Raw genomic sequence first — 20,290 nt, forward strand, 5'->3', positions numbered from 1 at the left:
CACATTTAAAAAAATATAATTAGACTAATATTAATTATGAATTATAATTATAATAATACATATTTTGTAAAAAATATGTACCGAGAATTTGTTCTTTTATTAGATATACTTTAATAAGATATTTTTAACTTTTAAAAATATTATTAGCTTTTAATATATTCAAAAAAATTATAAAGTAAATATTAGATATACTTAAAATTGATATTATTAATTTTTATAATTTTGCAAAATTTTTATAATGTAGAACACTATTTTTTTTTTGTCAATTGTTTTCCTTCTTCAGTTGCTTTCTCAATTGTCACACTCATTTTTTTTTTTCCATTGCACATTTTTTTCTCAATTGCCTGTAATTTCTTGCCACACCTTTCTTTCCTAATTGTTGCACCCTTTGTTTTGCAAATTTCTTCACTCGTTTGGCTTTAGATCCAAAAGATCATTACAAATCACTGAACAAGAAAAGTTTGTATCTTAAAATACAAGCTTAACGTTATAAATTTGATGTTCCTTTTCATTTTGAATTGAGAAATATATCAACAATTTCTGAATTTATGTTAAGGATTAGTTAAAACAAGAAAACATTTGACTTATCTTTGATGATTGTCTAATTTGTTTAGTATTGACTTTCAATTACCACAATCCGGAGATCACATTCAGCTATGAAGATTGTCAAAAATAGGCTCAAAAAATAAGATAGAAGATGAATTTTTAGTTGATTGTTTAGTTACATACATTGAAAGAATGATTGCTAACAAAATTGATATAGATTTTATTATTGATGAATTTTATAATATGAAAGAATGATATACACAACTTAAATAAAAAAGTACTGTTAACCTATTATAAAATGAGTTTTATTTAATATTTATTATTAATTTTTTAATCCCGTCCAATTGATTTTTGGATCCGTCCTAATAAGATGTATACTTTCTACTAATAAAATGATTTAAAAACATATATTGGTGGAATTAACTATGTGACAAAAATTTCTTTTAATATAATAATTATATAATAAATTTGAATCAAAATCAAAATATATATATTTGTATGACATTTATTTTAAAAATGATAATATTTAAGGTAACTTATTTATTTATTATCATTATAACTTATAAGACATATTCATTATAAATTATTATAAAATTGTGATAATAAACAAAAAAGTTACTGTAATTATAAGAACAATATTTCATAATATTTAATAAATGAATCACCATATAAAATAAATAAAAATTCATTTAAGATTTAATTGATAAAGTTAATTAGACATATATTTTTTATAATAATCTTAATTACCATAAATAAACAATATGACATGTTTTTATGAATAAAAAAATAAAAATGAAATTGAAAAACATTTACTATTATATTGAATTACGTCACAAGTTATAATTAAAAAGTAGATATTACAATTTTATTTTACTAAATAATTCTTACATTATCTATTAAAATATATTAAATAGATAGACACAGCTTACAACGAGACAGTACATTAAAAATAGGACTGAATTTAAACACTTAAATACGATAGGTTTTTATTAAAATAAAAAGAAGGATCGTAGAAGGAAATCATATGATATTTAAGACACTATGGCAAGATATTAAAAAAGAGGATATCTTTTGGTAGAGATTAATTGTGATTTTGTGAGTGAGCAAGTTCTTTTATTACAAAGAATCGGTTTGTGATTTTGCATTCCTTAAAAACCCGTGGTTTGTTAAAAGAGAAACGTTCCCGTCATCCCCTGCGACAAGTCCCCAATTTAATTAGGAATGAATCTCTAATGGCATCGGAATTGAAGGAGAAGTTGCGCGAATTGGTGAAGGCCATCGTGGACTCCGACGACTACTCTCTTCAAGCCGCCGACGAAGCCATCGCCACACTTTCGTCTCTCAAACATTTGAAGTCGCCGGACGACTTTCCTCTTCCTCCCCAATTTCGCTGCCCCATTTCAACCCAATTGATGTCCGATCCCGTTATCTTATCCACCGGCCAGGTTTCTTACTTTACTTTCGTTACCATTTTCAATTCCCTTTTGAAATTAGAAAGAAAGTATCCTAATTTCGTTGTGTGCTTGCTTCTTCAGACTTATGATAGGCCATTTATTCAGAGGTGGTTGAATGAGGGTCACCGAACATGTCCTCAGACACAGCAGGTTCTGTCTCACACTATTCTAACTCCCAATTACTTGGTCCGAGACATGATTCTCCAGTGGTGTAGGGACCGTGGAATTGACTTACCTGGCCCTGTTAAGGACATTGATGAAGCTGTCACCAATGCGGATAGAAACCATTTGAATTCTTTGCTTCGTAAGTTGCAGTTGTCTGTTCCTGATCAGAAAGAAGCTGCCAAGGAGCTTCGCCTTTTGACAAAGCGAATGCCTTCCATTCGAACCCTTGTTGGGGAGTCCAGTGATGTCATTCCACAGTTGCTGAGTCCGTTATCGTCGCCCGGTGCGGCTTCTACTGATCCTGATCTCCACGAGGACTTGATCACCACTATTCTGAATCTCTCAATCCATGATGATAATAAGAAGGTGTTCGCCACGGATCCTGCGGTGATTTCTCTGCTTATTGATGCCCTGAAATGTGGAACAATTCAAACAAGGAGTAATGCCGCGGCCACTATTTTCACCTTGTCTGCGATTGATTCCAACAAGCACATCATTGGAGAATCTGGGGCTATTAAACATTTGCTTGAGCTTTTGGATGAGGGACAACCATTCGCCATGAAAGATGCTGCTTCGGCCATATTTAACCTTTGTCTTGTGCACGAGAATAAGGGGAGGACCGTTCGAGATGGGGCAGTTCGGGTTATTCTGAACAAGATGATGGACCACATACTAGTTGATGAGTTGTTGGCTATATTGGCACTGCTCTCCAGCCATCCCAAGGCTGTTGAAGAAATGGGTGATTTTGATGCTGTTCCTTTGTTATTGGGGATTATTAGGGAGAGCACATCTGAGAGGAGCAAGGAAAATTGTGTTGCAATTCTATATACAATCTGTTTTAGTGATAGAACAAAGTTAAAGGAAATTAGAGAAGAAGAAAAGGCCAATGGTACACTGTCAAAGCTTGCAAAATGTGGAACTTCAAGGGCAAAAAGGAAGGCTAATGGTATTCTCGAGAGGCTTAATAGATCCCCCTCCTTAACTCACACTGCTTAGTTCCAGGATTAGAAAATCACCTCTTTTTGTTAATAGTCTTCTCGTGTTCTTCTGTAAAAACCATCTCGGGTAGCTGTAAAAATGGGGAAGAGAAGTTCACATATTACGTACAGTGTCTTACTTACAATCAGGGTGAATGAGCAAAGAGTTTTTTTTTTTTACTTCTTCCTTTATTTCATTTCTGTTTGATTCTTTATCCCTTTGAAAAAGCTATTTTCTTTGCTAAAGGTACTATATTCATCCATTTTCTCATTGCCCGACTGCCGGTGATTGATGTTTTTGATATCTAAATTTGTAAGTATTCTCCACTTGTTTGTCGCATAGCCAACCAACTTTGAGTGCTGACAAAGTGTCTGTTTGTATTTTGTTAATGGCGCTATTGTATTGTATTGTATTGTATTTGTATGTGGTCTTGGTTGCTGGTAACTTGGTATCATAGCGTGAGTGTGGGAGTGAGTGGGGTAGGGGAGGGGCTCCTTCTGTTTTCATACCCTCGCCAACTATTGAAGAGTGTCGGCACCGTGTTTGTTGCTCTATCTTTTCCGAACTTTCTTTTTTTTACACTTTTTATGCACCAATTAGTGGAGCGATTGCCATAGGTTTATGAATAGATGATATAAGCCAACAGATTGTGGTCCAATTGGTAAGGAAGAAACTCATATCCCACAAAAACGTGAGTTCGATTTTCACTTTTGATATTAGAACCTTGTTTGGTGAGTAATTTGTAAGCGTTTTTTAGTCTTGAGTCTCTTCTAATCCTAATGAGTTCTCTCGAATCCAACTCACTTAAATTTTTCCCAATAAAAAAATGAATTGATGATATAAGATGGTCACAACTTTCAAGTTTCATCATCATCTCTAAACTGAGAGGAGTAGAATTTTGAACTTTTTTTTATAAGGTAGTGATAGCCACTAGCATTATATATTTCCATAAGCTTCACCGGCATGCTAGAATATTCAAAGTTACTGAGGTCATGCATGCTTAACAATTCAGATTCTTAATCATGCTCTGAGTTCTGACTGCTGACTAACTTTTTATTCCATCGAATGTGTTTCGTTTCGTTAACTTGTTCCAACCGTCTATCGCAACGTCACAAGGAAGGAACAGAAACAGTGATTTGGTCACATATAAAATGAAGAGTGAGAGAAAATTAGGACGATTCAGGCTGAGTACTGTGATCGTGCCTTTCTATACTAAGGTTCTTTGTACCTAGAGTTTTTATTTCATTCATTAGTCGCAATGATAATGATTACTTCAATAAAAAATAACATTGCCATTATTGTCGCTTATTATACTATGTTTGCTGCAAAAGGTTGGTGAGTAGAGTGACGAGCTTAGTCACAGAATTCAATTAAGTCCAAAGGGATGGCTGGTTTTTGGTTGAAGTAGATTGATTTTTAACTTTTTAGTTTTAAAGCAATTTCAGAAAGAGTAACTTGTATGGAAGTTTTTTTGCATATAAAATACCCTTAAAGGAGCTCACGTGGACAGAAAAATAGTAAGCAACAGTTATTAGTAAAAATAACCAGTGATAACTGCTAAGTTACTGTGGGTTGGTATTTATATCCAAAAAAAAGTTGGATTGGTACAAGCCTTTAAGGGTTTGGAACTAACTGTTATGCTTTTCATGAACGTTTGCATTACTTCTGAAGTTACTAAAATCTTGTTTGCTGGGTAATTCTTCTCATAGAGTTCTCTAGCATTCCGGAGCTATTCGAGTGGCTTTAATTTAAGTTTGTATAGTAAAACTCTAAAAGGACCTGTGATTGCTATTCCAACATGTCATTAGCATCTTGTATGGTAATCAGGCTAAAGCAACTCTCATCAGTTAGCTACATCTTACGCGTATTGTGGATAGACCAATATTTGTGTTCAAATTTGAAAAATAATTAGTATAAGACGACAAAAATAAAATGCAAGCAAGCAGAGAAACATTTTTGGCAAAATTGACTTCAATAAAATAATAACAAAAACGAATGGATAATAATAGAGTATAAAGTTGAGATGGAAGCAAGACAAATGTAGATGGGGAGGAATTTGAAAGGTCCTTTTCGTGGGCACTATAAAACGCCACCCACTGGTCCGAAAAAAAGCTGTTGTTCGTGACGGAGTCACTCACGGGCTCCACACCGCTTGTTCCAAAGTAAAGTATGAGAAGCACCGTTCATTATTGTTATTGGTAGATGGCCCAAGATGGAAAATTCAGGAATCTTAAGTAATGGAACGCTCTGTCACTTTTCTGGCTACTGTCTAGGAGATAATCATAACGACCAACGGGGTATCAACCCCACTTCATATTCAAATTCATGCCTTTGAATCTTATTCTATTTACGGAGCACATTTTTCCTGTGACCCATTTAACTTTAATATACTGCTATTATTGTATGTGCGTGTCATTGGTGGAGTTTAAAACTTTAAATTGTTCAAACAATGTTTACAGTGAATTTCCAAATTTAACTTTCTTATCATCTAAGTTATTAGAGAATGTTGATTTTAAAAGCATCTTAATCTAATTAATACTATATAATTATCATCAAAGCATTACTAGTATAACTATAAAGCGAAACTGTCTAAGTATACCATCTTTTCCCCTCCTTTTTTGAGTTTTCTTTTAAGTGGTCCTTAATTACGGAGTGAGTGGGAACGCATCGTTCTGAGATAGACAAGCAAACAGCCGAGGATGATACAATCACCAACATGCAAACACAAAAATTATTATTATTATTATTATTACATTGGAGAAAGTATACTCTCGGACCAAAAAAAAATATTTGACACACTCAAACCGAACACATCCTTCAATCACATATTCACATATGTCTCGAATAATACAGCCTTCAACATGCACAAGCAACAAGTATCATTCAGTTGTGATTATCATCATTAAATCTACTTAAGAGTAATCATTCAATTAGGGATACTTAAGCACTGATAATTGTGATGTGATAGACCTAAAAACCTCAGACCCAACAAGTTATTATAAAAAGGAATGAACACAGGTAAGAGGACAGATTCATTCTCACCTACTTATTATGTATCATTAATAGCCGAACTCCCTCACTTGAACGTCAGAGTGTCTTTTACAGGTGTCCTTTATTTTTGCTCTGCCGAATACTCATACACTCAAATCCTCAACAAAGAACAACAAGCAAATGACCTAGACACATTTAGATTAGAAGATCCTTTGAGAGAAGGATAAGTACCCGATTAATTCATGAAAAGAACAATTGTTATTATATTTATATATAGAATAACATCATAAGCTTTTAAATAATGTTTTATCAACATTTAATATTAATCTACATCCTGGAAGAGAAATAATACTGTATTAAGCATTTCAAGTTTTCCTCCCTGATTTGCAAATCCACGTGATTTTGAACAATATCTTAATAACAGTATCTAATTACAGTGTTTCCTAAAGGCATATGACATTGTACACCAATTTCTGGGTCATCAATTCGCAACTAACAAGCGGATGTTCCGCACAGAACAACAATTTATTTTATTTGGTCAAATTGAATTTCAAGTGTCCACACCTTGCATGTCAAGAAGGAAGTTGCTTATATTCTGGTAAACGTAGTATGCCTTTAATTTGACATCCTTGAAAATGGTGGAAGGAATGAATCAGGCTTCTTGATTGAAGATGGGCATGGGCTATTTGAGTCGTAAGGGGAAAGGGACGTTGCGACTATTTAAGGATATTATGACCTTAAGTCAGAGCAGAAATAAGAAACCACAAGAAAGCGTGGAAAGAGACATCGCGTAGATAGAAATAGAAAAGGGTATCGGTACTTTAATAATTCAGATCCAATCCGGCTAGGGAATTTCTTTGTGCACCTGAGTTTTTCTTATACACCCAGTACTTTTTAGTTTTTTTCTTAAATTATCCCCGCTAATAAATGGATTCATAATCCGTAAGAGATTTGCGGATTTGTAATTAGTTTACAAATTCGTAATTCGTAAGCTTACGGATTCGTAATCCATAAGAGATTTACATGTAATCCGTATATGGATTGATAATTTGTATGTTGACTTTTGTAGTACTAGAACGACACTCTAACCAATTGAACTAATAGACTAATTATGTTATAAAACAATTAATATCTTTATATATAACATTAAAATTTTTAATGTACATAATAAATTTTGTGACAATTAATTTTGATCTAATAATTAATTTGTTTACATAAATATAAGTTTCATAAAAAATTATATATGTAAACAAATTAATTATTAAATCAAAATTAATTGTACACAGCCCGTATGTGCCACTAGAACTCCGCGTGGGCCTTAGTGGGCCAATGTGCTTCCTCCGTTGCGGCCCAACTCCCAAAACCTTAGAAGAAGTTGTGCAGGCGTCGAAATCATCATTGATATTGTGCTTGATGGCGTAGTCGTTATTGTTGATGCATCCTCGTCGGAGTGGAAGATGACATCCTTAGCTTAGAGAGAGAATGGGTGGGGTCGCGGTCAAGAAAGGCTGGTGGCTTTTGATCTGCAAGAGATATGGGTTTGAATCTGGGGTTGCATTGTTTTGGGAGGGTCCTTCAGATATTTGTTCTTGGTCTAGTGAGAGAAGAGGAGAAGTATAAGGGAGAAAGTAACGGGTAAGTGTGGGGGATTGGGGAGGAACAGAGGAGCTGAAGTTTTTTTTTTTAGCATTATATATTTTTTTTTAAAAAGATGAAGATATACATGTAATTTACTTTTAAAAATTTAACAGAAGTTAACCATGGTTAGGGAAGAGAAATGTCTGAAAAATGAGAGAATGTACATGTAATTAGTGTAAGTCTTAGAGGATATTACTGTAATTTTTTTAAAAATAAGGTTTTTTCTTAATGACTTACTAAATTTAGAGCAACTATAACGATGAAAGATCAATATATCATATATCTTATATATATATATATTATAATTAGTATAACTCATAAACTATTAAAAAAACAATTGAGTTGCTTGTTAAAGCAGCTTTTCCTTTTTATTTGTTTATTTCTCTCTTGTACTTCAAGTAATTATTATTAAGTGGTATTACAGCTGGTCTTAATCCATTTTTACTTAACATGTAATTAAGTATTAGTATTTTCTTAAAACTAAAAAACTTAAATTCATAACATTTGTTAGGATCATTGATAACAATGATTTAATATTATCTAATAGTTTTTCCTTGTACTAAATTGTTATGCAAAATATTTTTTGAGTAAAATTGTAGGATTCATTTAAGAAATTTTTAAAATTTTTGAATTCTTCATGTTATGAATGATAATAAAAATAACATGACATCACAATAAAATATAAACAAATGTAAAATATTGTATTGTTTATAACATTTCACATGAATTACATGATTAAATATGTTTTGTTGTGCTTGTGCAAGCTAGAAACACATCCAATCACATTGAAGGCAATTGAAAAGAAAAGAAAAAAAAACTGAAGTAATGAATAAGATTAAAAGAAATTACAATTCTTATTAGCTGCTAATAGTTATTCTACTGACTGGTAAAACTATAGCAATCGTATAATGAAGGTGGGCAGAGCATATGAGTATCAAAATTAATTCCATAACGAATCAATCACCCAAGGTTTGGTAAAAAATTAAAATTGTTGAAATTAGTTGTTGAATTTTTTGCGGAGAAGGGTAGCACGCAAATCGGCAACATCAACCTCCTTGATGTTTTCCGGTTTGTAGTAACCGGTGACGGGATCTGGCACCCAGGAAACCTTGTATGATGAGACACCTTTGTCTTCCCCTGATTTGGGTGCTATGGAGGCCACTCCTCCCCTTGTTGCGCTTTGAGAGTAGCCACGTCTGTTCAAAAACCATATAATTAATTAACAATCATAACAAGGACGATTAAAAGATCGTGTAGGAAACGATTAGGGTGGGTATGTACCTGGAGAATCCGTCTAGCACGAGAGCGGAGAAAGTCTTGGCGTTAGCGATAGAACGAGCCATTGGTGATTAAATTAATTAAGATAAGGGATCAGAAAAACACAAGCTCTCCACAGTCAAAGTTTGATGGAAGAAGAGCTAGGGATCTCATCCATTATATAGGAGGGACTGGGATATGCGTCTGTAATAAGGAGGAAATACAAGGCAATTTCGGTGCATGATTAAGCCAGGAACAATATTAGACGCGTGATTTTAAGGAAAGGGCCCACCTCAAATAATGAAAAGACCAAAGAAAGAGGTGGGAAAGTGAGAATGCTGTGATAGAATTGAAAACTTAGGACCTAGTCATATATCGAGTCAATGGTGGTGTGAGCTGAACCTGCCCATACACACAAGACATCATCATCATCATGTGCTAGTGTTCCATACGCATCAAATTTAGGAGAACCTTCCTAATTCCTTCGCTCCAAACTGTGCTTTTTGGGCAATCAATGGAACCTTGAACTTAAATTCCTCGTTACCCAATCAAACACGATCAATATATATTCCCGGTATTTGATTCACCTTTTTTTTAATATTAATCATTGGTTAGATGAGATGGGATCGAGCAAGGATGAGGGAGAATAATGTTGAATCTGCCTCAGACCCAAGCAACACAAACTAAAGCCAAAAGGTGAAAACATATTTATGCGGATATTTTCTTTCATTTTTCTGAATATTGTTTAGATGAAATTATACAAATTGAAACAATAGAAGACATAATGCCCTTCCTTGAATTGTGTGGTTCTTGGCTTCTTGCATAGTTTCCCAAATCACGTACGATATAACTTTTGGTGCCAAAGTATAAAGCCTGAACTGAAACATACCCATTTCATATTTCACTCATTGTTATGGATTTGTCTTTTTGGCACAACCACGAATGGCATTTTCACCAGTTAAGGGAATTAAGTACCAATCACACGCAACATCTCAACTACCAGGCTGCATCGGGAGATCGAAATAACAAGTGAAAATCTCTCTTCTAGTTCTAGATTTGCCCCTTTGGAATTTCTCCCGTCTAACCAGAAAATAGTGCAAAGCTTTTTTACCAAGAGAAGGATGGTTCAAACGTATCATGGAAGAATGAAGATAACTTTGTAAAATAAACTCTGGTTAGAAGATATCGAGAAGGTCAAAGTCAAAGGATGATAAGCATATGTACGCAATGGAATTTTGGTATCCTAATCAAAACAGGCTCTAGTCTCAGTCACTTGATCCCTTAAGCAACGACGGAGGACTAATATTCAGTTCAATTTCATACCTTACCAAGTCTTTTGGATATCGAGTGAGATGGAATGTAATACAACCAAGAGCAATGAAATGATACGAAATATAATTATATTTCATATTTGGGATAGGATCAATTGAGACCAAGAACTTTGACACCAAATCTCATCCATTAATTTTAATTTAATCTACCGCTTCTTATTAACTTATTAACAATTTTACTCAATAGTTTTATTTATTTATTAGTTTATTTAAAATAATAAGAAAAGATATAAGTGAAGAGATAAATTATTGTTGTTATATATATATATATATATATATGTATATATATATATCAATTTCTATTTATTATATTATTATTAGAATTTTCCTTTTTAAAATATTTTTTAAGAATTATTATTTTTAAATATTAATTAAATAAAATAATTGTGTCACTAAATTACTTTTTGGATTTATTTTAATATATTCCTTTCTAATGAAAATATTAATTTTAACAAAATTGCATTAGAATTTTATACTTATTATATTTTCAGTGTTACATCTTTTTAAATTAAATTTTTATTTCTTTTATTTCAATTATTTTACAAAAAATAACGTGTCCTAATTTCTCTGATATATAAAATATTCTATAAATTGCATAACATCTATGTTTTTAGTGATAAATTTAATTATTCGTAGTAGATAAAATTAAACTTGCTATATTATATGTATAAAAAAAATCAACTTGATATAAATATGTTTTAAAAATCAGTTTCCAAAAAAAAAGTATGTTTTAAAAATACCAAAAATCTAAAAGAGGACACATTTACCAATATGAGGGTTGCATTTAGCATTTTTTAAAAATCTTTTTCTGGTTCTTGATTTATTAACATATTGGGCCAATCAAATGTAATTTGTGGGCAGACATTGTTAGGTCCACCAGCAGAAGAAAGACCAAAGCCCAACGGTTTTGAAAATCAGGTGCAGCTTCCCCCGCCGTAGCTTAGGGTTTTACTTTAGACCCGTCGTGGAGCAAAACTTTACATTTTGAGACCGCAAAATGTCTGAAGTGAATGCGACCCCTGAAATTCCTCAAAGCAACACCATCTACATCAACAACCTCAACGAGAAGATTAAGATTGATGGTACGCTATTTGTTTCGTGTTTCCGCGACTTCAATTTCCGATGGATTATACGTTTTCTGAGTTGTCGTATGTTGTTGGATGCAGAGTTGAAGAAGTCTCTGAACGCTGTTTTCACTCAGTTCGGGAAGATACTTGAGGTGTTAGCTTTCAAAACCCTAAAGCACAAAGGTCAAGCTTGGGTGGTCTTTGAAGATGCCTCTTCTGCTTCCAACGCCCTAAGGCAAATGCAAGGTTTCCCCTTCTATGATAAGCCCATGGTATCATATCATATTGCTCCTTTTTATCTTCTATTTCGCTTTTCAACGTAAATTGTTATCTACGGTTTTATGTAGAAATAGCCTAGAACTCTAGGAAAAACTGATACCAAGGACTGAGTACAACTTGTCCATATATTTATCCTCAATGTCAAGGATCCATTGACTACAAATGCAATTATTGTTAATTTAACATAGACAACTCAGTGGTTTACCATTTTGCCCAAATTAACCATGTTATAGTTTATGGGGCCTCGATGATACACCTCATCTCATCCTCAATAAGTTCCAAAGGAAAATTGTCATTATAATTCTATCGACCAAGCTTTGATCACAACTTGCTTGTTTATTTTACTTTGTCTCCTTACTTTCTGCTGCTGCTGCTTCATATATACTACATTTTTCTCTCAATTTGTGTCATGCTATAGAACTTGTTCTTTTGGAGAAACTGAGTTTGATATTTCCATTTATCCAGAGAATACAGTATGCAAAGACCAAATCTGATATAATAGCAAAAGCAGATGGTACTTTCGTTCCTAGGGAAAAACGAAAGAGGCATGATGACAAAGGTATAACACTCTTAAGCTCTTTATTCTTTTTATTTAAGGATGTTCACCGTAATGTTTTAATTAGTTCATCTCTTAGTGAGGGCCCGAATCTCTGAATGCTCTGACAATGACAACAAGGGCCAATATATTTCATGCAACTGTCTAACCTTGAAAATCAAAAGATTATTCTGTTTTTTTTGGGCTATTGTCTCCCCTTGAAAATAGATTATTCTTTTTCATGCATCTGTCACATGGCTAAAGGTTGAAATGGATTTCGTGCTTTTGTAACTGATAATATTGAAGAAGGAAAAGTTCTAATAAACCTTTATTTCTGACTCCAGCCTGCCTTTAGGCTCCTAAGGCATGTGTAGTTATTTTATGGATCATATAAATTTACCTGTTTTTATTAAATGTGTTACATAATTAATAAACAATCGCTTTACATGAAAGTGTGGCCTTTTTTCATTTTGTAATATTTATGTTTCTGTCCTCTTGAAACAGCCTCTTTGCTTATGCAAGAGTAAGGTTGCATACAATGACCCTCTCCATACCTTTGCATAGTGAGGAGTCTTTTGACACCTTTTATTATTATGTCCTCAAGGGACAGGCTCATCCTATACTGTTGAGCATCTAGGTGGATGCAACTCATTCACTGAAAAGCTGTGTTGTATGGACCATGGAAGTGTTCTTGTTTTAGTACACACATTACATAATCAATAAACAACTTTTCATGGAAGTAACCTTGTTAAGTTTTGTTGCAGCCAAAAAGCGGAAGGACCAACATGATGCTAATTTAGCTGGAATGGGCCTGAATCCAGCTTATGCTGGTGCTTATGGTGCAGCACCTGCTGTAAGTTTCTTCTGCCACTGTAGCTTTTTTTTTTTTTTGGGGGGGGGGGGGGGGGGGGGTGCAACCATCAATGGTCATGTTAAAGACCTACTAATATGATTGCCGTTCTCTTTTTAATTTAGCACCTTTAGTTTGTCTCTAACATGAAAGTTTGTTCGTTTGACTTCAAAAAAATTAGATTTTCTGATAGATGCCTTTGAAAGGAAAAGGAGAAAATGTTTTTGTAGTAGAATGTGAGCTAGGGAGAGAGATTGTTATCATCTGTAGATAATATGATGAGATGACACACCAACTGTTTTAAATCAAGTAATTCAAATAAACAGAAGCATGAACAACCTTGTGTTATATTCTTTCTGGTCACCGTGTTTGCTTAGCTTCTTCTATATTTGTTACGATGCCCTTTCTAATACTGGAACTCTCCCAGATAGCTTATCCAGGCGGTGCAAAATCTATGGTACCTGAGGCTCCTGCACCACCAAATAATATTCTCTTTATTCAGAATCTTCCCAATGACTCAACTCCCATGATGCTGCAAATGCTCTTTCTTCAATATCCTGGATTTAAGGAAGTTAGAATGGTTGAAACAAAGCCAGGGATTGCCTTTGTGGAATATGGAGATGAAATGCAATCCACAGTGGCTATGCAGACGCTGCAAGGTTTCAAGATAACCCCACAAAACCCCATGTTGATAACTTATGCCAAGAAATAGACAGTGGTTTCTTGAACTTATGAGAAAGGCAGGAATCACATCTTCAACATGGAGGTTTTAATCCATCTAATTCAGTGGTCTATCTTAATTGGTATTTATTGCTTCGTGTATGATTGTAGTTAGGGATAATAACTTTGCCATTTTTATACAAATATGTATTTAAAAAAATACTGTTTCAAATTTATCTGTTACAAAACTATTTCTCTTTCTAGAATTGTCATTTGTCATGCTTTTGTCTCGATGAAGATTACCTGCTATCATTTGCTGGATGAACGCTCAGTACGTAAATACACGATGTCTTCTTCCTTGTGCATGTGTATACAATCATGTTGGTTGTCCTCTTGTGAGTTGTGACGTCAATCTCTGCTTAATTTTTGAAATTTTGGTGTTTTATTTGTCCCTACATTGGCCAAAAGTAGAATAAAAAGTAAAAAGCCTTTTCAATGTCTAACAAAGATTCTAAAAGCCGAGAATTTGGATTTTCTGCACATGGTGCAAATTGCAATCAAACCCGAAGTACCAGTGCTTTTCGTTTGTACAAATCAAATGAAGTTTAAATGAATATTTTCTTTAACTACATCAACAGTCATTCTTTAACTGCATAAAACCCAAGCAAGCCTTTTCGCGCTCTATTGACTACTGTCACATAAGTAGTTTTTGACTATGTTAACTCTGTATTAATAGGACCCACCTGAATAAACAAATTGCTCGGCTAAGTTCATCAATTAAAGTCTAAGTTGATTTCTTATACTACCTTAAACTTTTGTACTGGTATACCCTATGCAAGTCACGTACGTAGGATGCCATGACTCCAGTCCCATGTTTCCCGTCTTGTGGTCTCTACTCTCCATGGATGTTGGCGAATAAGGGGCAACTTTCTTACTCTGATGTTAATGATATTAATTAGTTTCATTAATCTAAGGGTTGGTCCGTATGGGTGACCTAGAGGAAAACAGAATGAGGTCATGGTATTGGCTCCATACTGGCAATATAATAAGTCTTTAATCACATGTGACTAGGTTTGGGTTCGGAGCAAATAAGTTGAAAAGATTTTTCAGTTCTCAAGTTTAATGGACAAGGAAGGAAGCATTTTTTTGTTGCGTTGCTGTTCCTTTTCCTGAAGCATAGTCAAAAACACACATCAAGTGCCGTAGAATTTTAGCCGTCTGGGAGCATGGTTGAGTCTCACATGATATGTGTTTGATTAATAAGAGAGTATGACCAAATAAAGCTTTTATTGCATACCAAATGTAAGATGCACACGCCAATATTGAAGTCCTTAGATTTGACAGTGATCTCATCAACTCAAGAATCTATGCTTTTCTTGCACAAGATAGAGAGCATGGCAATATGAAAGTGATAACAGTTCCAAGCCATCTTTTAAATGACACCAAAGATATACTCTTTCCTTACATTGACCTCATCCAACTCTTTAATGCATCAGACGTAAGCCCTTATGAAAAATTTGGTATCCACTGTGACAGGCAAGGCAAACACCATTGCACTTTGTTTTTTAACCTTTGCGCACATTTCAACTTATATGGCAGTGGACGATTCACCAAATCGAAATGATGGCCGCAACGTGACCTATGTTGAAAGTTGAAACTCACTAATATTTACCCCAATGTCTGACGGCACAGATTCCCGCATGCTGTGGACTAGACTTTGCAATCTGCTCTGAACAGAGTTTGGTCATAAATAAATAATTATGCATTAAGGGTGAGTCATAAGTGCATTACAAAGAATAATGAGCTTTGAATTTGATTAATATTAACCCCAGACAAGCGATATGCAAATGTATATACTCTATACTAGTATAATTATGTAAATATGTGCATTTTTGGTTTGCAGTGTAAAATGTTGTGGTACACGTTCAAATATAAATTTCACGTATAAAAATAAAATAAACATAAAAGTAAGGGTTGGCAAAATGACTTTGCATCAAATGTAATTTTACAATGAATTTCCAAACATGCTCTATATTGTTTTTAGAGTAAACTGCGGTTGTGCTTGCCGAGTAACCAAGTTTGCCCTGGTGTGGAAGTTTTGTGTCCTTCACAATTCATTGTTTACTTTTTTCTGGTCCCGGGTATTAATGCTGCCTTTGAAATTCTTGTAGTCTACCCTCTGTTACACCAAAAACTTTGGGGGAAAAGGTAAGGACCTATGACAAATAGGGAATGATATCTACCTAGGGAGCCTCCCAACTTTCTCTAAAACTCCCACAACACAAGCACACACACACACACACACAGGGATCGCACATGCACATGCCAAAATCAAAAACTTGCACTCAACACTCAAAGCCTACGTGCACTCATACATTATTCTTCTCCCTCTCCTTGGCTTGCACTTGCACCTTCCAATTCTCTTCATGAACCAAGAATGCATGTGGGGCCCAGAATTCTTGATCCAAAGGCTGGAATTTGATTTAGTACAAGGAAAAGCTTGTCTCCTTGCTGCAGTGAACATGAATAAAGGACTTGTTGGCTTTGTTACACAGTACTCCTTAAGGGTCAAAGTGCAAACTATTGTTAGCTTCATTTATATTTTATAGTTAGGACGTTGGAAATAAGGTTGAGTTTTTATATTATATGAAATAAAAATAATAATTTGTCTGTGCTGAATTTTAGGAGGAGAATTTGCAGTTTACTTTTGTTTTTTTTAACGAAATTAAAGCAGACAACACTCTAGTTGGGTTTCCTTCAATATAGCTACCTTTGTGTACTGGCATGATGGTATGGTGGTATGGCAGAGTTTTATTTGTTTATTTATTTAATTTTCTGCAGAGGAAGACCTGAATTTCACTCATTGTTCATGCCAATGTCCTTAGATAAATCTAATTTTCTCTCTCTCTAAAGTTGCACCTATAAATATGAGCCTTTTCCCTTGGTGTAGTTCAACTTGAACTTTCATTACCGTTCTCATGAAGCAGCTCAAGGTACTTACTAATGGTTGAGAAGCTCCTTGTTGGAGAAGCAGGGCACGTGCAAGTCTCTTGGCTCTCAAATGCCACTGAACCCTTTGCACGTGCTCCCCTTCTCCAACACGGGTTTCTCCCCTTATTTCTCCTAACTAAACCAATTGTGTCTAGCACTTTATTTGAGGTAGTTGCTTTCCTCCTATATGTCTTAATTTGTTCCTACGTAAAGTTTTGCAACATGCATCTTCTTTGAGAAACGAGCTGAAGCATGTCACTTTCAAATTCAGGTCTCCAATAACTATAGAGGAAAAAAAATTTTAAAAAAAGGAAGAAATTTTATTTTATGTATTAACACATTTACTGATTTACATTTTACTTCTGTTCTCTGTGCATCATATCAGCATCAGGCTCTGAACTTAAACACCTTTTAAGTTAAGGAATGTAACTGAATGCCAGATACAAAGCAGACTTATGGCATGCGGAGGATGAGGTTTCTGTGGAGTGTAATGTATTACAAACTTATGCAAGAATATTTCAAAGTGTGGAGCAACACAGCAAGGCTTGTCATGTGATCGAAACCTTTTGGAAGGATTCATCTCTTCTTCCTTCTTTAGAAGAGGGAGAAAATAGTTATTTTTAAACGAGGTATAAGCAATTAAATGTAACCTATAAACAGGATATTTTTATGCTATTTTGCTAGAGATAATCCCCCTTAATTGGATAAGATCATTATAGCGGCAAGACACCCTTAAACGGGACTTTAGTATCATAAATCTTTCATTTTTAATGGATGTTTTAATAAAAAAATCATAAAATATGTTTGATTATTATTCAATTTTATTAAAATAATATGTCTATGTTACTCAGTATATGAGAAAATATGGTAATTTTATAGTTATTATTTAAAGTTTTATTCTTATTATTTACAAATTAACATTGTTAAGAATTTTTAATAATTAAGAAATGTTTTTATTTTCTTCTACCAAACATGAAATTTTTTTATTCTCATGATATTGATTACAAAATGTTAAGTGATTTTGATAAGAGGCTCAATTTAAAAAAATAAAATAAAATAGATTATTTTAAGATTTAACTGATATTTCTGTTCTTACACTTCTCCTTGCTTTACGATTTTCTTTCTTGTATGAAAAAATTGTAAATTTTAGTCTCCATACATGCAATACATTAAGCTTTTGTCCTTATCTTTACTAGCGTGGCTGGCATGGCTATTGTTAACACTACTTGAATATTTTTTTTCTCGTGGTGTAAAATCATTGTAAAATTCTGGCAGGTGTTAAACCATTAGAAATTTCTTCTGACCGAAAATTAAGAGAAACCACGATCTGTCCAGATCTATTGCATATTAACTGCCTATGGGATGTTTTAAGTTAATGTGTATATATGTAGATAGTTTATTGAATTGTTGAAAGAGACTTTCTTCATTTTTGGCATTATGGGATCGCAATTGATTTGGATGGACAATATCATGTTTTAGGATAATTTAGTTGATGAGTGGATTATAATAGCTATTCCTTGACCCAGATACATTTGATGTAACAACTGATATGGAAAACTTATACTTCATCCGTCGTTTCTGATATAAGATTTTTTTCGAAAATTTATTTCTTCTTTTTTAGAAGATTATTTTTTAATTTTTAAATACATTAATTTTTTTTATATATTTTTATTTAATTATTTTTTTTCAAACATTAATAAGAAACAAGTAAGTGAATAAAGAAAATAAAATATAATTTTAGAATGATAGTATAAATAATCGAAAAATTTAATATGATAATTATTTTTCTTAAAGAATATAAATTAAAAAAGTCTTATAACACGAAAAAAAAAATACATGAAACGTGATGGTTTGTTTGGAAAATTTCTAGTCTTTCATGAAATTTTACTAGCGCAATTTTTTGTTTTCTTCCCTTTTATCATTTTCACCTTGTTACTTTGGCTACCGGAAGAGTTTTATCACTCTAATCAAATGTAAAGATGACAAAGAATGCAATATCTCAAGCAAATCTTTGTTTCTCACTTTTTTTTTCTTTTGTTGCGGAAGAAATCTCTGACATTCTTATATCTCTGCTAGAAAATTTTGTAGAGATTTTAAATGCCAGCAATATCTTTAGCGGTTTAACATGCAACACACCATCAGCCATGTTAGTAATTGTGTTAACAATAAGGACCAATATTTAACTTAATTGCATGTATATGTACTAGAACTTAGAATATTTTCTATAAGTAAGAAAATTGTAAAGTGTGACCAATTATAAGAATCTAAATATCAATTAAACGTTATTTTAATATATATATTTTAAAAATTTAGTAGTGTTTAATATATACTTTGCTGCACGTTATTATTTATAATAAATTAACAATTTGAATATGAATTCGCTATTAGTGTTCATTCTATTTGAACTTTGAAAATGTGACTCTAGTGCAGGTGCAAACTATTGGAAGACTGAAGATTTGCGGTAGGGCTTGAACTAGTTAGTTGTGGGAATTCCGATTGGATTGACTCGTTGGGCAATGCCAGTTTTTTACTATCGGCCCAATCGAGAGTAAATTTTTCTTAAAAATATACATATAAAGTGTATATATTACTAAAATGTAATAAATTATGTGTAAAAGCATATTATAAATTAAATTGGATGAATCTTCTGCTTATGCTATTTGAAGGATACTACTTTAAGCATTTTTTTTGAAGAAGTTCTAAGCATTTTTTAGATAAAAATTAATCAGTACTTTAAAGATATCGATTAAAGAATACAAAATAATTTTTTTTGTTGAAAATATTACTAATATAACTTACTGAAATTTATCAATAAATGGCTAATATTTTCAAGACATAAACTATGTTATTATTAATTTCACTGTCAGACAATGTCATGAGTATGACATTAGATCAGACACATAGACGTATAGGGTCACCACATAAACATAATAATACTCTACCAACAAATAATCATTCAATACAAATAAATGCTTTCACCGACTAGAATGATTGAAGGAGATAGACTAAAGCCATTAAAATAAGTCTTACATTAATAAATAATAAAGACATGGGCAGTCCTTTCCTTTCCCTCTCAGAAAGTTACTTGAAATGATGGTATCTGGAGACTAAATTCCAACATATAGCACCTGTCTAACCAAACGCAAGCAACAGGTTCCAGACACTTTGAAACAAAACACAGCATTTTCTTCTGCATTAAGCATAATATAATATCCTGAATAAATTGTAACCAAATCTTGCTTTCAGTGCGCAAAAATTAAATCTTATCCACTAGTTCATTTGAGATAGAATTATGAATCTGTTGTGTAATTTATTCATAATTGTGTATTGGTAGAAGTGAAGAAAGAAAAGTCATTTTTTCATTAAGATAAGACATCTGAGTTTGTTTTGTTTAGGGAAAAGAAAAACTAAACAAATGCAGCTCATAAAAATAAAACAGACTTTTTAAAGAATAAAAATCCAAATACAGCCTTTTTCTTTATTATCTAGAAAAACCAAATTTTTTGTGGTTTGATAATATCTGATTTTGGCCCATGTGTACGTGTACC

At 33.1% G+C, this 20,290-nt stretch overlaps 3 protein-coding genes across 3 annotated transcripts; 2 read left to right on the forward strand and 1 right to left on the reverse strand.

Moving 5' to 3' along the window:
• The first annotated feature begins 1,596 nt into the window (after positions 1-1,596).
• On the forward strand, positions 1,597-3,422 carry LOC114407761 (U-box domain-containing protein 9-like). Its single transcript, XM_028370989.1, has 2 exons — positions 1,597-1,991; positions 2,082-3,422. Exons 1-2 carry the CDS (start codon positions 1,779-1,781, stop codon positions 3,159-3,161), a joined length of 1,293 nt encoding a protein of 430 aa, XP_028226790.1. The 5' UTR covers positions 1,597-1,778; the 3' UTR covers positions 3,162-3,422.
• A 5,032-nt stretch (positions 3,423-8,454) lies between these two features.
• On the reverse strand, positions 8,455-9,506 carry LOC114407763 (indole-3-acetic acid-induced protein ARG2-like). Its single transcript, XM_028370992.1, has 2 exons — positions 9,054-9,506; positions 8,455-8,968 (listed from the first exon to the last, which is right to left on the reverse strand). The coding sequence occupies exons 1-2, from the start codon at positions 9,113-9,115 to the stop codon at positions 8,770-8,772; spliced, it is 261 nt and encodes an 86-aa protein (XP_028226793.1). The 5' UTR covers positions 9,116-9,506; the 3' UTR covers positions 8,455-8,769.
• A 1,750-nt stretch (positions 9,507-11,256) lies between these two features.
• Positions 11,257-14,042, forward strand: LOC114407762 (U1 small nuclear ribonucleoprotein A-like). The gene is made up of 5 exons (XM_028370990.1): positions 11,257-11,442; positions 11,527-11,699; positions 12,172-12,265; positions 13,006-13,094; positions 13,519-14,042. Exons 1-5 carry the CDS (start codon positions 11,358-11,360, stop codon positions 13,801-13,803), a joined length of 726 nt encoding a protein of 241 aa, XP_028226791.1. The 5' UTR covers positions 11,257-11,357; the 3' UTR covers positions 13,804-14,042.
• Positions 14,043-20,290: the final 6,248 nt, after the last annotated feature.

This window comes from Glycine soja, chromosome 3, assembly GCF_004193775.1.
Source record: "Glycine soja cultivar W05 chromosome 3, ASM419377v2, whole genome shotgun sequence".
Taxonomy (NCBI): Eukaryota; Viridiplantae; Streptophyta; class Magnoliopsida; order Fabales; family Fabaceae; genus Glycine; species Glycine soja.

What these genes read in the sequence shown, in the direction of transcription:
- LOC114407761 (XM_028370989.1), top strand. Translation starts at nt 1,779, where the DNA reads ATGGCATCGGAATTGAAGGAGAAGTTGCGCGAATTGGTGAAGGCCATC. An exon ending in TTATCTTATCCACCGGCCAG is followed by an intron (nt 1,992 to 2,081) that starts GTTTCTTACTTT and finishes TTGCTTCTTCAG; the next exon opens with ACTTATGATAGGCCATTTAT.
- LOC114407763 (XM_028370992.1), bottom strand. Translation starts at nt 9,115, where the DNA reads ATGGCTCGTTCTATCGCTAACGCCAAGACTTTCTCCGCTCTCGTGCTA. An exon ending in GTGCTAGACGGATTCTCCAG is followed by an intron (nt 8,969 to 9,053) that starts GTACATACCCAC and finishes GTTTTTGAACAG; the next exon opens with ACGTGGCTACTCTCAAAGCG.
- LOC114407762 (XM_028370990.1), top strand. Translation starts at nt 11,358, where the DNA reads ATGTCTGAAGTGAATGCGACCCCTGAAATTCCTCAAAGCAACACCATC. An exon ending in CCTTCTATGATAAGCCCATG is followed by an intron (nt 11,700 to 12,171) that starts GTATCATATCAT and finishes CCATTTATCCAG; the next exon opens with AGAATACAGTATGCAAAGAC. An exon ending in CTTATGGTGCAGCACCTGCT is followed by an intron (nt 13,095 to 13,518) that starts GTAAGTTTCTTC and finishes GAACTCTCCCAG; the next exon opens with ATAGCTTATCCAGGCGGTGC.